Source organism: Pogona vitticeps, chromosome 4 (assembly GCF_051106095.1).
Source record: "Pogona vitticeps strain Pit_001003342236 chromosome 4, PviZW2.1, whole genome shotgun sequence".
NCBI lineage: Eukaryota > Metazoa > Chordata > Lepidosauria > Squamata > Agamidae > Pogona > Pogona vitticeps.
This window is the reverse complement of record NC_135786.1, coordinates 128,175,312-128,200,262: the sequence shown is the minus strand read 5'-3', so window position 1 is coordinate 128,200,262 and position 24,951 is coordinate 128,175,312. Positions and strand designations below refer to the sequence as shown.

Sequence of the window (24,951 nt, the reverse complement as noted above, 5' to 3'; positions counted from 1 at the left end):
CTGTGCTCTGGTCTGACTCCTGTCCTCTGAAGATGTCGGCCACAGAGACTGATAAAACATTAGGAAGAAAGACCTCAAGAACATGGCCAAACAGCCCGAAAAACCTACAAAACCATTGGATCCTAGCCGTGAAAATCTTCAAGAATACAAACATACCCTCTGGAAATTCATGCCACAAGTTCCTTCAAGTGAGGATATGTTTGTATTCTTGAAGGCTTTCACGGCTAGGATCCGATGCTTGTTGTAGGTTTTTCAGGCTGTCTGGCCGTGTTCTTGAGGTCTTTCTTCCTAACATTTTGCCAGTCTCTGTGGCTGGCATCTTCAGAGGACTAGCATAGGGCAGATATCAGTGCCACTATTACATATTGTCATCCAGCAGCATACTGAGGCCTTGACACGGGAATCACTTTGCGTGCATTTTCCAACATATTCTCAAAGGTTTTCATGGCTGAATCTCTCCCCCTTATTACAACAATACATCCACAACAAAAAACACACTGATCACCATAATCACTCAATCTCCTTGAAAAGGACAAAAACTGATCCCACAACTATAACTACTCAACTATCCAACAAACTGCACCAGAAGAGTTCTGACTGCTGTTCTCTGAAGATGCCAACCACAGAGACTGGCGAAACATTATGAAGAAAAACATTAGGAACACGGCCAACCAGCCCGGAAAGCCCACAACAACAATTTTCAAACAGTTGTTAAGTTGATGCAGCTGGTTTGAGTATGTGTATCCATGTGTGTGAGAGAGAGAGATTGAGAAAGAGAGAGATTGGATTAGTTCTTCATAAAATGGTCCTTTCCAAAGCTTTTTTCCCATTCTTCCGGTAAAAACTGTCAGGTACATATACCTTTGTTTATTAATTTTATATCCCAATGTAAAGAAGAAGCAGGGAAGATAATTTTGACTGACTGAATGGCATATTTAATATATAACCCTTGTGCATGACAAAATATCTATCCTTCCTTCCTTGTTTCTCTTTATTGTTCTATCAAAGTACACAGCTGTTTTACATGGCTGTCCTCTCCATGTTTATTTCCATTTTTATAATTTGTGAGGTAGGTCTCTCTGACAGACAGTGACTGCTTCAACAAAGATTCTTCCATTTGACATTAATGTTCAATCACATTGGCTTCCCCCCACCACTAAAATACAATGGAGTCCATATTTGTATAAAAGAGGTCACTAGCAGGTTGGACATATGAAGCAGTACTTATAATTATATTACTTAAATATTAAGTATTATAATTTTCCCTCAGGCCTCCCTAAATATAAGATACATTTCTTCGTTTTGAGGATTTTTTTTCTGTAACCTTCCTTATTAATAACATCTGCCTTAGACTACAATCTTAAGGTTGTACGGCTGCGTCCTTGACCATGCCCTCAAGTTATCTGAGCACACCCTCTTTACTAAACCTTCATGATGTTCAGCCACACATGTGTATTCCTATTTTCATCTGTGAAGTGTTGGAGATACACATTAATTTAAAGCATGAATGTATACTTGATAGAAAAACCTAGGTAAGACTATGAAAGAAGTACTTTACAATGTCAGGAAATTAGAATTGATTCTGGAATCTATAGACATGTACTGTACTGTATATGGTGACTAAGATTAGGAGCAGAAGTGATTATACACTCAGGTAATTTGTGCAAATATCTTGACTACAACAATTAATTACTCAATACTTAACCAGTAGTTTGTTTGCATGACTTCTTTCATTTGTGGAAATGGATTGATGGATTATCAAACAGATTTGCCTGGCAAATTTATTTTTTACTGCTGCAATTATAAGGTGGCTAAGACTTTTGTTGTGTGGCAAGTCTTAGGTAGTTTCTAGGCCTTTTCCTTTCTCTGTTGCCCTCCTTTCTCCCCATTCAAGTTAGTTGCTATCCTTAAACTGTCTTGCCCAGAACTGAACACAGTATTTCGGATCAAAATGATAAGTAATTTACCTATTACTTCTCTTTATTTCGATATTGCATTTCTATTCAGGCAGCATAGTATTGTGTTAGCTTTTGTTGGTTGGTTGGTTTTGCCACTGCCTCACATTGTTTAGGTTTCTAGCATACTAAAAGGTCACATCCTACTGCTGAGCCAGCTGTCACCTATCATGTCTTTGTGGCACTTATTCTCCTGCCAGAATGTAGAACTTTACATTTTCCCCTATTATAACTTTTTAGAACATCTTTTGAACATCAGGTCCAAGACAGCATCCAGTAATACCCCAGATGTTACTTCTCTCCAGAAGAAGATGAATTCATAGATATGGGCACAAGCTGTGGGTTCAGCGTTTTATGCCAGTTTATTAGCTGAACAGATGTTTAGCGCTTCACAGCCCTGCTTGCTCTGGCAGGTGCTACTCAGAGGTAGCACCCCAACCTCCCTGCCCTGCCTCCTCCAAGTACTGCCTCTGAGTGGGCATCTGCCAGAGCTTTGAAGTGCCAAACACCTGTTTGGCTGATAAATGAACTGGCATAAACTGCCAAACCACTGGGTCATGCCCATCTCTAAGATGGAATCATTGATGAACACTGTTTGGCTATGGCCAATCTACCAGCAACAATTCCAGCTAACAGTAGTGTTTTCCAACCCCCATTTCACCAGCTTGGTTATCATGATATCAGGAGTGATTTTACTAAAAGCTTTGCTGAAATCAAGGTACAGGACATATGACTGTTTAATGAAATATATTTAATACAAATTGTTTGTATCAGTGTCAAGGAGTTGCCCAAATTCTCTCCTTCCCCCTTTTTGAAGATGGGGACATTTGCCTAACATATGAGTCTAAGCCTTCCTAACTTTCCTTCTACAAATATTAGCTACTCATTTGTATGCTTCTTTTGTGATTTGCCTTTTATTCCATTTATTATGTGTACCTTTTGAATCCCAGTTCATCTGAAACTCCTTTTGCAGCCTCACCAGTTTTCTTTACATGCCTCCCACCTTATTTCCTCCCAGGAATTGTTTATGATTGTGCCTTTACTAACTCACTTTTAAGAAACTGCCTTCCATCCTGAACTCTATTTTCTTTGAATATTTATGACCAAGGAACCTCAGCTTGTATTTCTTTAAGATTTGTATATGTTATTTCTGTACTATTAGAATAATTTTTATGGGTGTGCTCTTTTGTATTTTGTATATGACTGCAACCCTCAGAATTACCTAGGAATACTCTAGGAAGAATTCAGGAAAGTGCACTGAGAAACATAAGTCTTTCCTGCTACTTAGGTTCATCACTGCCATCACCAGCCCGTTTCTGCTTTCAAGGAACAAGGAAACTGCTGCAGTGCTACCAGAGAGTCATGGGTCTTTCTGGAAAGCATAGTTCTTTGGGAAACACCCTCCATAGGGCCAAATGGGCTGTAAGACTATGACTCATAATGTCTTTCACACCCAGGAGGGACTGGTCAGTCAGCCACCCCCACTGTCACATGAAAAGGCAACAATGGAGGTAAAAAAGCCAGAATGCGGCTCTGTAGACTTGTCTTTATAGGCTGCCATTCCCAGAATTCTACCTGGGGAATTCCTGGAGAATTCTGGAGTTGCAATCCAAAAATATGAAAGAGCAAATATGTATTTTTTTTCAAACCTGTTCATGCTGGTTTGGTTATTTAAAAAGACAAACAATTTTGTTTTGGTACTAAATTTATTATTAGGAACCAACACGTAGGGGCCTTGCGTCAATTTTTCCCCTCTAAGAATCCTAGCCAGATTTCGGAAAAGATGATCATATGGAAGCAAAAAGTCCAAAAAAAACTTGTTTTGAGGAAGAACAAAAGCTTGCAATCTTATATACTGTGACTTGAGAGTCAATCAGCTGAACTTGGTGGAACTCCAAGACTCACATAACCTGCCTTTCAGGTAGGGGACTAACATAGAAATGTTTTAATTTTTATCACTGATTTAAAAAAGGGAGACAATATATTTAGGTAGGGCAAAGAGAAATCATTCACAGTAACAGTCTTTGGATAATCAGAATAATCAAAGAACCTCTGGATCTGATACAAGATAGTACAAAAGACACGTGGATACTGTGGAGAACTGGCTTGTAATCAGAGACTCCTGCAAAAGTATAAGTATGGTGACTTAATGGGAGAGGCCTGGTTGAGCTGAATAAACATAGACAAATAAAGGACCAAAGGGCACAAAGCTTGACAACTCAGTACAACTATTACTATGCCTACAGATTCAGAGTAGTGGAAGAGGTTTTTATTTAGATGCCTTCTGCGCTGTTGACCCTTGGCTACTCTGAATGTTGGAGCGGACCTTTTTCAAAAGCAACATTTAGCATTCTCCTCTGCCCCTACTGTAATTTCTTAATAACAAGAAGGGGGTACACAAACAAGAAGGGTAGGGAAGCTCATCTGTGCTAGCTGGGATTTTATGATCCAGTAAGGAGCCACACTCTGGATCTTCCTCTGGTGGTCACAGTGGCAGAGATTGTATCTACAGCCGTATGAATATCACAATCCTTCAGAATCCAAGGTTTTTTTTTCCTGCAGGTTATTCATATAGGATCTGCTTATTAATAGCAAGGGTTCCCTAAACCAAGAGAACAATGTCTAATAAGTTTAACACCTTGTTTGTCCTTTTAGATTAATTCGAAAAGAAGAGAGATGCAGGTAAGGTGTTTTTATTCACCAATGGTGGGCAAAATATGCATCCCCTTTTGGGAGCCTTCAGCTGTCTTCCTCAAGTGTTGGCTTGAAAATAGTAAACTGTACTATCAAAAGCCTCTGTTGGAGGGGTACAAATTTCCCTTTAAGTGCTATTTGAGGAAGTGGGTTGGGTTTTTCTAAGACATGAATGAGTAGCTTGTTTTTTAAAACCTTGTTTTTAAAAATGAGTTGTTTTTTAAAAGGTTCTGAATGAAGGGAGAACTTTGGTGAAGCTTTCCCTTTGGTATGGTTGTCACTAACCACTCAGACCAGGTTTAGTAGGCAGCATATGGCAGAGAAGAAGATAGCTGCCCTTTTTGGACAGTTGCTGGTCCCTGTATTTGTGGCTGCTGTCTGAAATCCCTGAGATTTATCCCCTTTTCTGAGATAATGGGCAGAGAGAATATTTTCTAGAGTACATTAGTCTGATCCTCCTTTGTTTCTTCTCAGAAGCATACATAAAGCAACATCAAAATCAGGGGAGGGGAGCTGGATGAAGAAGAAAACTCCACATCATTGCCTTTGTTGAGAACAGTTCTATTTCTCCCTTCGTTTTCCTCTGCTTCAGCTAGTAACATTGAGCACCATGTTTTGAAGAAAATGTGGATAGCCTTGACTTAAGAACTTAATCCGTACTGGAATGGTGGCTGTAAGTTAAAACATTCGTAAGTCAAAGCAGCATTTCCCATAGGAATGCACTGAACTCATCTGTTCCAGCTGTTTTTTTGTCCTTATGTCAAGGCACGGTTCTTAAGTCAAAGCATTAGTTTCCATAGGAAATAATGCAAAGCTGGTTAATCCGTACTCTACCACTAGGGGAGATTTTTGTATTTTTTCCTGACCTAAGATGAACTTAGGTAAAAAAAAAGGCAAGTGTTTTTTTTTTTTGTTCGTAAGTCAAGGCACAGTTCGTAACTCAAAGCAATATTTCGCATCCGGAACTCTTCGTAACTCAAAATATTCATATGTCAGGGTGTTCGTAAGTCAAGGCACCACTGTATCTGTACATGTAAAGGATTTTGCATTTCATTCCTGTGGATGAAACTTACGCCTATAGATGGGGATTTCTAGAATATGGAACAAAACATTTGCTACAATGGAAAGCAAGAGAGTGGCATCACCACTTAAGTAACAACATCTTGAACAGCAATCTTTTGAGTACCTTCTTCCGGTGTAAGCTCTCTTAACCTGCTAGTCCAGAGGCCACTTTTCTGCCTCTTGAGACCTTCTTCAGGCCACATAGATCACCAAGAAACCAAAACTAAAATACATGCACACACAAATGAAACTAGAAGTGTCATGTCAGGAGGAGGAGTGAGAGATCCAGAAGCAAAGTCAGTTACTCAATCCATTATATCTCATGTTCATATACTGATGTTAACTGGTACTTATCCCTAGAGTCACAAAACAGCAAAAGTTTCTGATTGTACCTTCTAGACGAAGTACTACATTTGGTGAGATAGAAATATCAACCTAAATAATATTTACACAAGTCTATGAAATCATGTAAAATTGTTTCCCCAGTCCAGGAATTCTTGGACCCTATTTCAATTTAAAAAGAAAAAGGAGTATATTGTACATTGCCTCAAAATATAGAATTGGAATTTGTAATCTATATTCAATAAGGAAATCTTTGAACAGTAACAAATGTTAACCTGTAACTGTCATTGCAGATATTTCCTAAAAGAATGTGTTTTAACAATATATTCTTTAAAATACCAATTTTTATACACTCTGAGGGGAATTAAACTTAAAAATAAAGCAACTACCAACCCTCACTTGTTTATTTGCAATTTGTCCCACCAATTATTTCCTTCCATTCAAGGTTCACACCATAGAGAGGGTTATCACACTTGGCACCCAGGCTTGGTTCTAATAGCTTGCTGATCTCTAAGAGGGTTGGAGAAGCAAAGAAAACTCTCTTAGTTACTGGCGATCAGAGCTTCAGTTACTTGCAAAGCTGGTTCAGCAAGCACTCGCCTTGAAATGCTATGGGAAGTCAGCAACAAAAAAGCTGAGATACCAGTTTAGGCAGCACAGGCAAGATTTCACTCTCAAATTTTCCCAGATAGAAATTCCTATAACTATGTGTGTAATATTCAAACTGGAGGAATAGGCAAGATGCTAAATGTAATGTACTGTAAGTGACAATAACATTATTGTGTAATTGGAGAGTTGACCCAACTTTGTGTTTTTATTGATGAGATCTGAGCAGTGAGTGAATGACCAGAAGAGGAATCTCAAGATTAAGTTGGAAAATGTTGACCCAATGTGCCACTGGTATATTAGGACCCCCGTATTGACAGGGGATAGGTTGAAAGCCCCCTTGTGGATATGCAAAACTATGGATAGTAGTGAGTCCATTAAAGGGAGCTAGAGGTGAAGGAAGGGCAAGAGGAGGAGGCAAGTATACATGCGCACTGTGGTACATGTATGCACACTGTGGGCTGGGTTGCAACAGTGGCAACTGTGAACAGCTGAAACTAGGGATACTGGTACCACAGATATGAGGGTCCTACTATATAAGAAAGGCACTTCACGGAAGTGGTGGCAAGACATGACAGAAGTGTATAAAATTATCCATGATGCTAAGAAAGTGGATGGAAATAAAATTTTCTCTCTTTTAATACTAGAACCAATGCCATCCAATAAAAACTGGTTGCAGAATATTTTCCGGCAGAGTAAGAAAAGTACATTACATTCTTCATGCAATTATGGCATAGTGGTGGAAGGTCTAAATCCAATTGCTAGTCTCAGCTAGAGTAGTCCATTACATTGTTTGTTGAACGGTGATCCAACATGGATGTTATTAAAGTTAATTCAACTAATCCTAGCTGAAGCAACAATTGGAATCAGGCCAGTGTTGGCCCAGAGAGATCCAGGTTCATGTCTCCACTGAGCCATAAAACTCTCTGGGTGACTTTGCATCAGTTGCCTTCACTCAGTTTAACCTGTCTCACAAGATAGATGTTAAGATAAAATGGGGAGCCATTTATTGCTGCCTTGAACTTCCTTGGAATTGTCTGTCACTAGCTAGTTAATGAATAAACAATATAACACAACAACAAAGTGTCCTACAAAACTGAAGTATTCCTGTACAGGTTTTTGAACAGTACTATTTCAGGTGTCAGATTTATGTCTATTTATTCCTTTGCATAGAGACGGTCATGTCCTAGGAGGAACGAATGCACTAGGGAATTGGTGGCAAATGATGATATACATCATCATCTGATCTTGAAGATCAGAAAGTGTAGGAATCCTTGGTGTTATAGTCCTGTCACTGTGTGGCCAGAATAGTTGAGGGACAAAATTGGCACTTGGATCTGCCACAAAATCTGGTTCCTAATTCTGTATCTGTGTTGCCTGGTCTGTTGTCACTGCTGATCAGCTGTTTTGTGTTCAGCTGTTTATAATCAAGGACAGGGCAGCCTGCTATCCAGGACCAATGAGAAAAAAAAATTGCTATTGTCAGGGATGGGCTGTAGATCATGAATAGTATATTTGAATTATTCTAGTGGTGAACTCTAGATGATAACAAATGGTATCCTCTTGTCTTCTCTTCATTCTGTTTACTGTAATGGATTATTCCAGATGCTGGTCTGGTTCTGGCAATTTGTTTTTCAGTTTGGATAAATGTCTGATTAAAATTACCCCCTTCATTTCCCCAAAAGACACTAAAATTAGCAAGCAACATGTTGAATGACTTAAAACAACCTTCTAATGGTTATGCTTGTGACTGACATTTGAGAAGCACTTTATACTGATTCACAGGGGTTGCCAATGTTGCTTGGTTTGTGTTACTTTGTTTTGGGTAGCAAAGAGAAGATCCCTCATCAAGGCTCCTGAGATGTGTCCAGACAAAACTACATTAATTAATTAATCTATATATGATGATGGTGATGATTTAAAGGAGTACATTTGACTCTCTGAAGGCCTCTTTCTTGGATTTACTGAAAGCTGTGTCAAGAGGCACCAGATTTCCGTTGGCCATGGTCTCTTAATTTGTGGAGGAATACTGCTGAATATAAAAGCCTGGGGTGTTAGGAAGTCTATCACAATTCCTCTTCCCTCTCTGTATGTGTCCTGTGCAAGGATGCCAGCAGCTCTTATTTATATTCCTGGCACTATATCTCATGCCTCAAACACTCAGCTGCACTGCTATTTCCTTATTGGTACTTCTGAGCCATTTTACAACAAGTGATTATTTGCTTCCTTGCAATAGGAAGGCTGGGAACGTTTTGAGCTTTCAGTATATTGGGCAGAGGAGCCATAGGTGACTGGGAGGAGGAGTTAGGAGTTGTTACATGATAAGGATTTGGCCATCTTATCTCCACTCTGCCTCTTCTGATCAAAAATGTTGTATTGGTATCTTCAATGAGTGGCACTGGTTGATGGATTATTGCAGGAAGATAGAAAGCTTTTTTAAAGAAAGAAAGAAAGAAAGAAAGAAAGAAAGAAAGAAAGAAAGAAAGAAAGAAAGAAAGAAACTCTTGTTATTCTTATTATAACATATAAAAACTAATTCATTGTTAGTGTGTGTTGATAGATTGACTCCATAAACGAAGCCTCAGCCTTGAGACTGCCAGGCTGTTAATGATATAACAGTCTGAAGGTCACTCATTCATAGGGCCACCAGGAGTCAGAAGCAACCTGATAGCAAACAAGACATATTTTTATACAGATTATTGCGTTAGTCTTCATGTTGTTTGTTCCTTTTTGATACTTAAAATGGTTTTAGGACTGCTAACAAAACAGCATAAAAATTGGAAGGAAGCCTCTCAAAACACTCTAAAGTGCCTTTTAAAAACTCTTCAAGAGTAACTTTGAAAAGTAACTAGAAAATATTTTTGTTATATCAACAGAGCAACTTTGTTTCCATGTGTTACATTCTTTTTTGGAGGGAAGAACACTATGTTATTTTTGCAGATTACCTTCAGTTGTTACTCCTCCAAAAGATAACATGTTCTTAGTTGTTGTTACATGCCATCAAGTGACAACCATATGAATAGGAGATCTCCTAAATGTCCTGTACTCAACAGCTCTGCTGAGCTCGTAAATTCAAGCCCGTGTCTTCTTTTAGGGAGTCAACCCATCTTGTATTTGGTCTTCTTCTTTTCCTTAAAACCTTTCTCAGCATTATTGTCTTTTCCAGAGAATCGTGATGTGCCCAAAGTAGGGGAGCCTCAGTTTCATCTTTTTGCCTCCAGAGGCAGTATAAGTTTGATTTGTTCTAGGACCCACTTGTTCCTCGTTCTGGCATTTTAAGGAATCTGCAGAATTCTCCTTCAGCACCATATTTCAAAAGAATAAATTTTCCCCTGTCAGCTTTCTCTACTATCCAGTTTTCACACTCATACATGGTGATTAGGAATAAAGGAGTGTGGATGATTTTGATCTTGATCTACAGTGAAACAGCCTGACAGATTATCTTTTCTAATTCATTCTCTGCTGCCCTTTGGAGTTTTGGTCTTCTTCTGATTTCTTGGCTGCAATCTCCATTTGATTCTCCATCAAATCTCCATTTGATTCTATGATTGAACCAAACTATACGAAATTTTTCAGTATTTCAATTTCTTCAGTAAAAATAATCATGATTTTTTTCTTCTTATTGTTCCTCTAAAATCTTGCTTTGGCAGTTTCTTCTTTCACTAAAAATTGTTTCAAATCTTTGCTGCTTTCTGCCAGTAAGATGGCGTCATCTGCACATCTTAAATTATTGATAATTCTTTTACCCAGTTTCACTCCTCCTTCATCTGATTCCAGTCTGGCTTTCCATATATGTTCTGCATACAGATAGAACAGATGAGGGGATACATAAAATGCATCCATGTCTGACACTTTTGCCTATAGGAAACCATTCAGTGTCTCCGTATTCTTGTCCACAATATAGGTTACAGATCACAACAATCAAGTGCTGAGACACACCCATTTCTTTTGGAACAACCCATCGTTCCTCATGATCCACATAGTCAAAGGCTTAGTCTGCAGTCTATAATACACACAGATCTTCTGAAATTCTTTGGTGCACTCCAGTAGCTGGCAGATATTTGAGCTGCTGAACAGTTGAGCAGGGAGATTGATCAACCTGCCTCCTCAAAGGGCTGGAAGAGCAGTCATTTGAGGTAGTTCACTTCTGCTGAATGGATTCCTGCTCTTTTTCACTTTTATCGATAGAAAATTGTAAAATATTAAATTTAAATTGATAAATTAACTTTTTAAAAAAATCATATGAATTCGCATAATTCAGTTTATAGATTTCAGTTCTTCTTGTAACAGAAATTTGATTTTAAAACACCAGTAAAATACGCTGTAGTACTGCAGGAAAGCAGAGTGAGCACACTTATTCTTTTAACACATAAACGAATACTGTACAGTTCTATTCATATTAGTTTTGTGCTGCCACTGCCACTCCATCATGAGATCCATGGAAACACAGGATGAAAGAGAATCTCATACTAGCAGGTGATTAGCAACTGGGAAGGAACACACATGGAATAAGCACGCAGGGCCGCAAAGGTGCTCTGCAGTTTGGAAGACAACATTTAGACAGATATATTTTGTGATGCAAGAAAGGTGAAAGTCAAGAACTCCTTGTTCTGTAGAAGGTAATGAAGAGAGAATGTGTGTATATATACATGCTATTTTTTAAATTAATATATTGAGAGCTATGACTGCTATTTACTGCAAACTTTGTGCGACACATAGTAGAATGAAGAACTGGTCATTAAACAGGACTTGCTTCCATAAAATGTTCCACTGAATGCTAAACAGTAATCAAAAGAACATGAAATCTGCTGGCTAGAGAAGTTCCTTTGCCAACTCACCAACGCCTGAGAAGATCAACAGCTGAAACAGATTCCATTTCAAGAAACAGGATGAATCCCTTCTGCACCTTCCATGAGTAAGATGCCACCCTGTTGTTTAGCAGGCTGGAGCCCTTCTTATCCTGCATTTGTCTGTTTGGGAGAAACTCCAGACTGTCATTATGAATTCACTCCTTTCTAGAGCGCTCAATGAATAAATACCTCAGCCTCGGGTTTTCACTTCCTAGTAAATCTGAAACCCCAGAGGATTCCAGATCGTCAAAAAAAGTGAAATCTTTTGTAATCTGGGAGCTGGGAGGGCTTACCCTGAAACAAAGCAAGAAAGCAAAGTGTACTGCTTGTAGCCAATAGTGCTTAAAGCACTCTCTGGGTGGTTTGCAGATAATTATGCAGGCTACACATTGCAGACCCCCCCCCCCAAGCAACCTGGGTTCTCAGAAGAGAATGCCAGAAGAATGGGAAATTGTTGACCTTGAGCTGGCTACCTGAGATTGAACTCAGGTTGTGAGCAGTCTTGGGCACAGTACTGCAATTTAACCACTGTGCCACAAGGTTCTTAAAACAGCCATCATGAGCCCATCCTACTGAAATATATGAGCAGCCGAACCTGACTAAACCAATTATTGTTGTAGATGTCTGAAGGCTAGCTTGCCTTCTCCCTGCGAACATGATAAACCTCTACCCAGTTTTTAGATATCTCCTTGTCTAGTGTGCATCCAGCATTTTCTTAATAATTCCAATGATTCCAAATCCAGTGCAGAATTCTTTGTAGCATTGATAGAAATGAAACATTCTTCCACACCAGTCCCCTCATTATAGTACAGAGTCTGCTGTAGCCATTGCTGTTGCAATAAAAAAAATACTACATATGTTTGATGGAATATATTAGGATCATGTCCATGAGATCTGCCACTGTGTCAACATGTTCTGAAATTCCTTCTGCACAATGACCTATGCATCTGTATTTCACCTATGCAGCAAAAAAAATGTTGCTGGGGTGATGTGGGTCATGCATACAGTCTGCATATTGAGAGGACTTCAGAATGTATGGAGATCATGTGTGAACAGAACTAGACAGTGCCAGCAGTGCTCTATACCTTTAAAATGGCTTTTGAGGGCTTAAGGATTGTGCTTTTCTTTAGAACAAATCTCAACTGTTGGTTTAACCACAATGATTAACTGATTAACCATGGTTTGTGACTAACCAGGTTCTCTGAAACCAGTTAGTGACTAATTAATTTTAGTAGATCAACAGATTTTGTGGATTATGTTTTTCTATTTTCACTTACTTTTTTAAAACAAGAATGTAAATAGAAAACCAGATAAACACACTGTATCTTTGCCAACATTGACCAGACTCCTATTGGTGTTTGTGAAGGGTTTGTGTAACTTGCCATGATTAGTTGTGGCTAACTTGAATCTCACTTGCACAATGGCATGTGACCAGACACCTTGGCAGATTATCAATTAGCTACAATTAGCTGTGACAAGTCATGAACACCAACAGAATTTTGGCCATTGAGACCAGACTTTACTGGCTGTGTACATGGAGGTTCTGTGATTAATTATTTTGGCTAATAGAAATCACACTAAAGGCCTAGCAGCTAGGATCCTGTTTCCATCCAGCTGAAATAACTGCCGATCAGAGAAATGTTGTATTCACCTGTTGTGTTATATCTGTGGCCAGCCAGATGCTTGTGAGAAAACCATATGTTTGATACCACCTAATGATTAGGGATTTGCTATTTGTTGCTTCGCTTCGCTTTGCTTTTTGGACTCCCATCTCCCAGAATTCTCTAAGAATTCCCCGGGCAGAATTCTGAGGGTTCTAGCCCACAGAGCCACACAGCATGATGATGTCATGCATCTTTTAACCCTCCTAGTATCAGAAAGGGGTAAGACGCCTGAAAGATGTACATCCAGTGCTATTGGACTCCTTGCCAACAGTGATGAGTGGGAAGATGTCCAGCTGACAAGAGGCAATGGAGACTTGTTGCATACAAGGTCTGGATGTGAATGAACAGTGTGGCATCACTGCATCCATCACTTGAGACTCCATTTCTCCCAAAGTGTTTGGCTAACAGTAAAAACACAAGAGATCTTTCATGTGGAGCAACCTGGAATTAATGCTACACATCATTATCAGCCATTTTACAAAAAAAAAAAAAATCTGGAATGTCTGCACAGTACTGCAAAAAAATCACCATCCTGTCAGTTAAAGATTATGCCACCTAAGGAGAGCAGGGACCCTGTGCTAGGATATGCTGTGTTTCAAATTAGCAGTTTTTAGACTTACTGAGCTCCTGCAGTTTGAATGCTATAGTAGACCAATGGGGAGAGGTTATTTTTTTGAACTCAATATATAGGAAAAAAGGACATTTGTGTTTCAAAGGCTTTTTTGATTTGTTCATGTTTTGCACCTGCCCCAGCATGGCAAGTGTTTGTTTGTTTGTGTGTTTGTATAGAGGAAAAACTTGCAATCATGTGAGGTTTGCAGACAGACATGTCTGTGGTATTACAGTTCAAATATAGATTTCATACAATCATAGACTATCATAGAATAATGAAGTTGGAAGGGGTCCATAGAGCCATCAAGTCCAAGCCCCTGCTCAATGCAGGAATCCAAATCAAAGCATATATGAGAGGTGGTTGTTTTTTCAGTAACACGAGGCTAGTGTTAGTATCCACTGTCTTGTTTATAGAAAGCTCTGAGAATGAAAATACACAAAATAGCAATTCTCTATATCCTGTAATAGAATTGCTAGTCTTATAACCATGTCTTATACTTGGAGTAGTGGGTGGACTTTTAACACTTGATACAAAGCAGAGGACTTGTGAGAGAAGAGTGTCATATTATATTGAGCGCCGGAATAGATGACAGCAGCCTCTCAGCTTCTGATAATATTCAGAAGTTCTGAATGTATTGGGGTAGTCCAGCCTTGGTAGTTTCCACAATGACTTCCTTCCATGGTTGAAAATTTCAGACTTGGAAGAGGGCAAAGGGGGTGTATTGGATGCATGGAAGTGGATGGTGAAGGAAATGACACGAATCTCTCCAGCAGTCTCAGCTAGCCTTAACTCTGCTACCCAAGATGAAGAAATTTGGGCACACCTCAGAGTACATCCAATTCCTTCCCTTACTATTGCTTTTGATGGAAAGGAATTTGAATTTTTAAAAAACAGTATGCCGAATAGAAGAGAAAAAGACAAAAATAGGCTGTGCCGGTACTTCTCCTGGAAGAGCTGAGCAGAATTAGAGCACTCCATCTATCAGGCTCCTCACCCTTCATAATCACTCCCTTCCTTGCCTCACCTTGTAGATGATCTTGTTCTGGGTTAAAATTTGCCATCTTAGAAATTGTCCACCAGTTATAAACTGATGGGGGAAAACAGAAGGATGGTAGAAATAAAAATGTCTATCCTTTGTTACACAGAAATGTTGATTCCTGCCTTATCCACAGGTATGAGCTTTTCTTGCAGTACTATTGGAAGACGCGCATGACTAGAAACCAAAGTTTTACTAATAAAGCCAGCCTTTTCACTTTTTCCTTAGGTACTGGAATCCTGAAACATTTTGCCTTGTCTGAGATACCACACACCTTTTTTATTTCCTGTCCTTTCCTCATATTGTTACACTTGTGCAATTTATTCTTTTGAGAATTTCAGGGGTTAGACAAAGAAAGGGGTGCAATTGGATTATGTGCATGTATGTTTCCTTTAAGGAAGCAAATTTCAGCTTGGATTGATGAGAAAGATCCCTTTGGAGGGTTGCAAAATGTATTTTTCTGGCTGTTTGAAGAAATGTGAAAGCCATCGGGGTTTGGTTTGATTTTATGTAGCAAAGGACTCGAAACTGAAGATGGTGTTGGGCAAAGGTTGTCTTCGGCAGATCTTGGGATATTAGCTTTGAAAATTGATTTGTTAATGATAGCTGACAGAAATCAAGACATTACTTCATTGGTATTAATGGTGGGTAGTGAAACTGTTTAATTCATTGAATTAATGTTCATTTGCTCTGTTCATTAATTTTGGAATAAGCAGTGGGCTTTATAGAGTTGACACCATTGACTCCTAGTGACACATTTGTTATTGGCACATTCAAGACTTGCAGTTTTTGTAGTTTTAAAATTCCTTCCCGAGTCTGGCAGTCCTTTCCAGAGTAAAGACTACAAATGGTTGTTGTGGGTTTTTCGGGTTCTTTAGGTCGTGTTCTGTCACTTGTTGACCATCAGGAACCTGTCAGGTTGGATTTGGTTGTCTGTTTTTAGCATGAAACTTCATTTTATCACTTGTTCAATTAGGTTTTGCCAGTAATCTGTGCTATGTTTTTCACTCTCTTCTTTTCAACTTATTCTGTCCACATCAGCTAACTGTATCCCTTTGTTCCATAATAATTCACTGGCCAGAATCTCATTGGTCTGTGTGTAAGACTTCTGTAACTTACTAGAGCTAACTGATGAGGTACAGTGGTGCCTCGACTTACGAACAGCTCTGTTCACAAAATATTGCTTCAAATTGCAAATGGAGCTTCGACTTACGAACAAAAAAACCCACGGGGAAAGCAGGAAATGGACTTTGGACTGCCTGTTACTGCCTGGTACTGTAATTTTAAAATGTAAAAATTGGTTTAAAAGTTGCTTGGTTTGGTTTAAAGCTGCTTGGTTTTAAAGGTGTTTTGTTTCAAAGGTGTTTGTTCCCTCCATCCCTCCTTTCCTGCCCTTTTTTTAACCTAAGTCATCTTAGTGGTAGAGGACAGATTAACTGGTTTTGCATTTAGTTCCCATAGGAACGAATGCAATTTCAACTTACAAACAGCGCCTCTACATACAAACAAAAAACAGCCAGAACAGATTAATCAGTTTTCAATGCATTCCTATGGGAAATGCTGATTCGACTTACGAACTTTTCAGCTTACCAACATCTTCTGGGACGGATTAAGTTCGTAAGTCGAGGCACCACTGTACCAGAGTGTCTCTTGATTCCATACCCGGTCATGTGTCCTGAGATGAACTCCAGTACTTCTTCAGCTAGTCATAATAAGCTGCAACAAGTTATACAAAATGTACACAAAAACCTATAGGATTCCGGGCAATCCCTTCTTTTGTTTCTCTTTCTTTCTCTCTCTGTAGGTAACCCCTCAGTTATTATTTGGAAGTTGGAAATGTATTCTTAAAAGTAAATGGGGAGCACCCTTTTATCCTTTATCAGTAAACAGAGGGGAAAGTTTTACACAGGTAACAAATAAGAAACATAGCATGGAAATAAATCCTTTTTTTTTTCTTTAGAAGCAACATTTCGAACCTGGAGTGAACCCTTCACAGTCTGTCATATCTGCAGCCCCAGGACTACCCCAAACTCTCCCATCCTGAATTTTTAAATTTTGTTTTGCTCACGAGTACCCATCTAGGGTGTCTGAGGGAAATTTTTTGCCATGTTTGAGTGTTCCCCATATTCCTAGAATTAAAATTTAAATGAACATTGGGGGGGCCTTTAGAGGGTACAATAAGTCCCTTTTTAAGCTTCAAAACCCTCTTTCTTGTTTAAATCTATTTTTAGTTGTTTTTAATTGTAGTACTGACAGCTTGCCATCAAAGCCAACTAGCACAGCCTGAGGGAAGAAGAGGTACATAGACAGCAGCTGGAGTCAATCAAGCTCTGCCCATAGAATCCTTGAGGATGGGTGATGGACTAGGCATAAACACCAAGGGCTTTTCATGCTCTCAGCAGCCATTCCTAAACACTCTTGCATCTCCCTTTAAATCACAAAACTTTAAATCACAAAATGGCACATCCTTTTCTTGGTTCTCCGGGATTAGTTTCAAAATGGGCACTGCGAACAAATAAACTGTGCAAAGATTTGAATTTTTTTTTATCAAATAGCAACAAAAGAACCAACAATAATATAATTTCAGCCCAGTTTGGATGCTACCTATACACATATGCCCATGGATTACATGCATGAAAATAAAGCCCCACAAAGCCTCCCTAACCAAATCTCAAGATCATTCTGTCTTTCAAAATCTTCCCCTAGGTAAGAATCCAAGGCTCAGAGAAGGTAGTTCTGGGCACTCACGGCTCATTCAAATGGACATTTGACACTCTAATTACAGAGGCAAATTGGTTCACCTTTTTTTTTCTGTTGACCACATAATGTATTCACTATAGAAGGCCAATTACCCCCCAGGGCATCCCAAGCCACATGTCTCTGAGACCCCACCAAGGGCTTTTATTTTATTTTGTGTGCCCTAGTTTAGTCCAGCCCAGTACATGCAATTGCTGGGAAAGGACTAAAATTGAGCCTTGCAATTAATGCAAGGAAAATTAGCTAGCTCACATTCTCTCCTGGGATATCTATTCCTTTCATGATTTCCTGGAGGTTGTATTGTCACAGCAGAAACAAGAAAAAGTCTTCTGGCATGTTATATGCTGGTGAGGGCTTTTTTTTTTTTTAAAGATTGGGGGGACATTTTCCCAAGGAGGCATAACTGAAGTAGGAAGGGGTGTAGCAAAAATGACTAATTAGCTATTTCTTCCTTTTAAAAGCCAAATCCTGTCATTAACACCTCTATTCAAATCTTGCACACCAGAGGTTGTTTAAATAAGAAGTGGTTAACTGATGAAAAAAGGAGGCAGGTTGTGGGATTTTCTCCTGCTTGGTATCTCTTTGTGAATGGCAGTGAACACAAGAGGGTATCCTGTAGACCATCTCGACTGCTGATATGGGTGTCATCAACATTCAAGGTTTCCCCTGAATCTCCCTCTATGAATGATCTTTTTGGCCCTAGGTCAGGCATGAAACAACTTTTGTGGCTCTTAGGTAGGGCATGCAAGCCAGGAAAGTGGATCACTTTCATTTGGTAAAGTCTGTTCTCCAGGTATTCTTTGTTTTCAATCCATTTACTATGTTATAACAGAACAGCTCTCAGTCCTCAATGGACAAGATTCAGTCATGTATTAAGTGGGACAGTCTTTGCTGGAGGTGACAATGTATTCCAGATGAAATATTCCATCAGAAAAAGATGATGATAATAATAACCTAAGATTTGTCATTAGGAAAAATTGAATGAGAAGGAAAGACTTGCCTGTTTACAATGATAGGATGATTGGTATTATTGCTGATGTTTACTGAATACTTATACAGACTTTTCTTCTGTGTGGGTGCCTAGTGACAGGTGGCTTTTGAAGCCAGCTGCTATTTATGGCTGCCTTCCCTTCTGCCCCTGCACCCATTCTCTAGTATAAACAAGGCTGCCCTCGCACATACTGAGATCCTCATTAAACAGATTGCCTCCTGCCAAAATGCAAGGTAAAGGTCTGCTTTTTTTCTTTAGAGGAGGAAAATGATCATGTATTCACCTAGCATTGTCCTGCGAGGTGTCAAAAACTGGTAAGGACATCTCTTCCCAGTTTTGAGTGTGTTCCAGCCTGATATGAAGTGAAAACTCTATCCTTCCTTCAGGCCTTTGCATGTCAGGTGGCTGTGAGGAGTGGGACTTTTTTTCCTTCTCTTTGTGTTGGCAGAAAGAGGAATCCTTTGCTACAACGACCCCTGCAACCATCATTTGCTGGGCAGAGATTCCTCTTTGCTGATGACATCCCTGGTGGAACATCTGTGGAAGTCTGTCCTTCAAAATCCTCGCTGATGGGTGTCTAAAAGTAGAGCAGTGCCTACCACACGGTGCCTCAGGAAAGCTTCCTGACAGTAAATCCCAGTGATTATGTTGTGATTTGCTTCAAATAACATATCCAGATGTAACTAGATGTAACTCGGTGCCTCCTTACTTCTTGCTTGTTTGTCTTTTGTTTACGTGTGGTGTATACTTAATAAACAGGTGTCTGGGAAAAAAATTGCATTATGTAACTACATCCTTTAGAGAGCTGGGACTAATCGTAGTTTCCTGTTGAGCATACAGGCAGTAACAAAGACAGATTTGCTACTCTACACAGTGTGAAATGGAGAAAGGGACAAGAAATACACAAGCCTCACTAGATTTATTTTAAAAAGCAATGCAAAATACAATTTCTGTTTCTCTGCCTTTTATGAGACCCACCTGATTCTCACTGTCTAGATGGCGGAGAGAGAAGAAAATGTATCTGAGATCACAGCCTCAAGCCATTATGGGCAGAAAAGCATGCAACAATCCACATCCAGGACAGAAACCTACTACTACTACTACTACTTCTTTTTAACTCCAGCTACAGGAAATCTTGGAGGAAATCTACTTTCTATGTGTTCCTTGACTTTCAGGAGTAAGGATAGTGCATTTTCCTATTACATGGTCTGGGATCTTGGGGGCAGGGATCATGAATATCTGACTTCTGTTTAATACAGAAATGCCTCACCACAGTCAGGTTGACTGCTTTGATGATTATGCTACCAGCTTATTAATAACTCTAACCAGGTAATGCAGAACCATGCATGTTTAGTGGATCAAGTATTCTTCCTTCATCATTCAAGGTAGCTACCGTATACAAATGGGATTTGTTTTTTGTGATCTATAGTTTGTTCTGTTTTTTTTTTCCACAGTTACCTCATCGCCGAGTGACATTCTCTGCAGCCAATCAAGCTCAAGATCTGCAAGATCCCTCACAGCACAGTTACTATGACAGTGGCCTTGAGGAGTCTGAAACACCAAGCAGCAAATCTTCATCAGGGCCCCGCATTGGACCCCTGGCTCTGCCTGAGGATCACTATGAGCGCACCACACCCGATGGCAGCATTGGGGAAATGGAGCATCCTGAGAATGGTAAGGAGCCCAACTCTTCAGCAAGCCTTTCAGTAAAAAGACCCCTGTCAAGAGTTGTAGGACACACAAAAGAGCCTCTGATTTAATTCCTAGTATTCCAAGGAGTCTCAAACAATGGGCAGGGAGATAGAAATACTGCTGTTTCACAGCAGGAAATAAGAATCAAGGGCTGAGCATTTGCCATTCTGCAAAAAATACTTTAGCAGTGACTGTGTTGGACTTGTTTGGGGGAGAGCTACCTCTGAAAAATGGATAAACAGCAAATGAGAATAAAGAAAAGGACAAAGCAAACAGAGAAAGAGATTTAGGGTTTGAGTTTGCAGCCGATCATTCTCCATCTGAACAGACTGGTCTCATTCTGTTCCATGATTTTGCTATGCTCTCCATTTTTTTCCATCTGCCTTCCTTTTTAGTACAAGGGATTTCTAAATTTCAGATTACCTAATGCGTCATTTTCCTTAGTTTTCAGACTTCCTCTTCTTTCACATGGATTATTAATAAGCACAAGAAATATGCACATTAACACGGTGCTGTGATTTAATATACTCATCATATGTAAAAAAAAAAAAAAGTGAACACACAGCTGGAGGTTTCCCCAAATGGTGGATATGTCTGAACAAAGTCCAGGAATCAAAATGGAATAATAGTAGATAAAGATGGGCAAGAACCACAGTTTGGCGGTTTGGCCCAGTTTGCCACGACACCCACACAAGTGTTCCATGGGCACTGGGCACTCCCGTCTCCTGCCTCCTCTGCACACTCACCCATTTCCCGGGCAAAGCGCACTTCCCTCCCCACCGCGTCAGTGCGACTGCCTACTCACTGATATCGGAAAATATAGTTCCCTCCTCCACTGCCTCCAGAACCTGCCCACTCAGACGAGGAGGCAGGACAGGGAAGCCTGCCGCTCTGCCTTTGAATGGGCAGCCACTAGAGGAGATGGAGAAGGGAAGCGCACACTGCGATCAGTGAGTGAACAGTCAAAATGTCATGCTGAGAAGGCAGGGAGGGAAGTGTGCTTCGCCCGAGGAATGGGCAAGTGTGCAGAGGAGGCAGGAGAGGGGAGAACACCTATGCAGGCACCACACCAAATTGAGCCAATCCACCAAACTTTGGTTCATGTCCATCTCTAACAGCAGATCACTAATATATTAACACTACTCTGAAAACATGATGAAGTATAGAGAATCATGAAATTCAGACAGAAGTTTGAATTGAGAGGGGTGTTGCAAACATTGCCTAATAGGCAAGTCATAGTGTCGCTGCATGTATAACTCAAGTATTCCTTAAACAAGGTGCTTGAAAATTGTGCAGAATAATCCGAGGGACTGAGGGACTAACAATTCCTTGGCCTTCTCAAACTGTCATAGACTTGGAGAAGCCATACAGAAACAGGAAAGACTCAGTGGATTTTACAAAATCTTCATGGAGATGGTGTAAAGGCTGGATAACAGGTTTCCATTTAATTTTTTTTTAAATGAAAGTATCACATAACCTGGGTCTCAGAAGCAGAATCTGGGCTAAAAATGATATAGGAACCCATTGCACTCATGTGGGCCACAGAGGCTTCTGTATTCTGGGCTGAATATCTAGAACTACTGTGATCTAAGGTATACAAATCAAGTTAGTGTTGAAGCATATAGTAAAGCACAGTGATTGTGCTCTCATAGACGCTAGGTGGAGTGGAATTTCAAATAGTAAGCAACTGACAAAGCAAAGCTGATGAGTAAGAAGGCAAAACGAAGTACAAGTAAGGAGGTATGGAAAGCCTTTGTAGTGTAGGACATTGTCTGGGAAATCTGTCCTCTGCCACCTTTACCAATACGGACAGATGAACTTGGCAGGAATTTCCTTAAGTGGACACTGTCTCTGGTCTCCTAATCTCTATGAGGTTTCCTTCCCTCTATTGTTATAATCCTTATTCCAACTGACCTTTTATTTTTCCCTCCACTCTTTTCCAGCCCTTCTTTGCCCAGATTTTTGCAGTTCCTATCCATACTTCTCTCATGTTTGGTTCTCAATTCACTCTGCACGAAACCTTCTCCCTTTCTTCTGTCATCCAGTTGCTTGGCTTCTGCACCTTCCCATGCAGCTGCCTAACCCTCAACATTCTTGCCCTGCTCTCTTTGTTCCTTCTCTTTTCCTCCTAACAGCGCATATCCTCTAGACTCTGTATAAAGCTTCTTCTGACCTTTCTCTTCCTTTATGGAAGAAATCAAAAGATTCTGAGCTTACCTGTTCCCCCGCCAGCCCTTAGAGTGTTGTAGACATTCCATTATCTCACATGAGCCTGGCCAGTAGCAAAAAGGTCTTGCAGAGAGTCCCTGCCCTTATGTCTGTAGTAGAAGTGGGATGACATCATAGTCAACCAAGGTATTGTTTTTGAATTTTGAAATGGTACATTGTTAATGGATGCAATTAATTCACATAACATGAACAAAAATGGTAGGTCCCTGCCTTGATGTTTTTATTCAGCAAGCAAGTTAAGCAAACCTAGGCATTTTCTACCATCCACAAGGGCTAAGAGTTCTAACTAATTTATCAATGAACTGTGTGTCATCAGTGGTGACCCTTCCCAGGGTTTCCCACATATAAATTGCTCAGAAGGCATTTACCTCATTCTGGGGGTGCTGGGGGACTATGCAGCTTGCCCAAGGATGCACAGGTTGGCCTCTCTCCTAGGAACCAGGCTAGAAAATCAAAAGCAACCCATGTGCTCTATTCCCATTTACCAATAGAATTCTTACTGGCATTCCTCAATACTTGGAAAACTCTTCAAAGTAAGATCTTCATCATTTTTTTTTTTTTTTTTTTTTTTTTACTTTTCAGATGGTAGAATTATAGACCCTGGCATCTCAGATTGCAAATGGGTAAAGTGCTCAACTTCTAAGCACCCTAGCAATACAATTCTGTCTATGTCTATTTCAGAGTAAGTCCCCATTCAATTCATCTAACACTCTGGGGGAAAGGGTATACAGCAACCAAAGTGTGTCAGCTTCAGCGAGAAAGGTTCAGTGTAGTTCTCTCCCTGAGGCACAAGAAACACACGTACCTTCTTTCAGCAGCCAAATAGTATGGCTGAGATCAAAAGAGCTACTTTAGGCATGCCCTCTGGAACTTGCTTTTGGGGGATGAGTGGCAGTTCAGGTCTCTCTCTCTCCCCCAGTGCCATATAGAAAATGGCTTCTGTGGGTGAAAAGTAGCTGTTTCAAAAATAAGAGATTTGCCCAGTGGTGTGAAGAGAATGTCTTCTGTTGGAGAAAAAAACAATCCAAACCTCCTTTCACTTTAAGAACCAATGATGTGGTTTGCAAGACGTAGGGTGGGCTTGGAGTTGATTAGTTAGATTTAATTACTCATGTGCTATTTAGTTATTCCTTTTCCTCAAAGAGATTTAATAGGTTTATTTGTCAGTTAATGAAACTACCTACCACAGTTTGGAAATAATTAGTTAAGTGTTTTCTAGTTACATGACAGCTCATCCCCCAATGAGTCTTAAAAAGTAAATTTGCTGGTTAGGCACACTCACTTGTTCCTGTGGTGCAGTCAATAAGAGATTTGCCCTCAGTCCTCATTGTAGGTGGTGATCTCAACAGGAGAAGGAGAAGGATATGAGAGCAGCACTGGGTTTGTTAGCACTGTGGACAGCAAATACAGTGGTGTCTCGCTTAACGGGCACCCTGTTTAACAATGAAACCGCATAGCGACGATTTTTTTGAGATCGCTTTTGCGACTGCATTGCGATGTTCCCTATGGGGAAAAATCACTTTGCGATGATCAGTACCCTGTTTCGCTTACCGATCATCGCGAAGCGATGATTTTTTAACAGCTGATCAGCGGTTCCAAAATGGCTGCCGGGTAAACAAAATGGCCACCCGCTGTGTTTTTGCGCCGATTCCTCGCTTACCGGGCAGCGAAAATGGCAGCCATATGGAGGATTTTCGCATTAAGGTGAGTTTTAAGCCCATAGGAACGCATTGAAGGGGTTTCAATGCATTCCTATGGGCTTTTTAAACTCGCATAGCGACAAAATTGCTTTGCAGCGATTTTTGCTGCACGGATTATCATCGCTATGTGGGGCACCACTGTACTGCATGCAGGACGTCTGCATCTGAAGCACGTAGAATTCTAAGTTGATAAAGAGATAGACAATGCAATTATACAGCAGTGCTGAAAAATATTCAGTGACTCAAAATATTTAAGCAGTTATTTTTGAACCTTTTTTTATTGCAGTGGACCAGTGTCTTCTAAATGAAACAAATACATCATTCCTTATTTATCTCCTCTAAAGCAGACTAATAATTCATGGGCTGGCAGGCTGATTGAACAAAATACATGTTGGTAGAGGTGGAGAGAGGAGAGGTGCGGAACAGCAACAAAAGCATCATTGAAAAAGTTGTTAGATGCCACAATTTAGGTCATCCTTCTCCTATTTAGCAGTTTCCAGATGCCCTGCACTATAATTCCCATCATCCCTGACTGTAAGATTTGTACTCCCGTGTTTAGGAAGGCAAATGGCAGAAAAGGGACCTGTGAAAGAACTAAAAAGAAAACAACAAAGGACAGAAAAGCCACTACCATTATTAAAAGCTCAGGAAAATAGGATACTCATACCCTGATGCCTAAAATGGCAGACATGATGGTGCCGGCCCAGTTTCCTTAAAGAGGATGCTCAGCAACTGAAGTGCTTTCTGTTTGGTAGTCTCT

General features: G+C 40.0%; 1 protein-coding gene across 5 annotated transcripts in view; it reads left to right on the top strand.

Moving 5' to 3' along the window:
• The window catches only part of PCDH1 (protocadherin 1), a 130,990-nt gene that overhangs the window by 92,053 nt on the left and 13,986 nt on the right, over positions 1-24,951 (top strand). For all 5 annotated transcript variants that reach the window (XM_078392472.1, XM_020799219.3, XM_020799218.3 and 2 more), the window contains exon 4: positions 20,025-20,244. In XM_078392472.1, the coding sequence (XP_078248598.1) occupies positions 20,025-20,244 (220 nt within the window). The remainder of the gene's footprint in view (positions 1-20,024; positions 20,245-24,951) is intronic.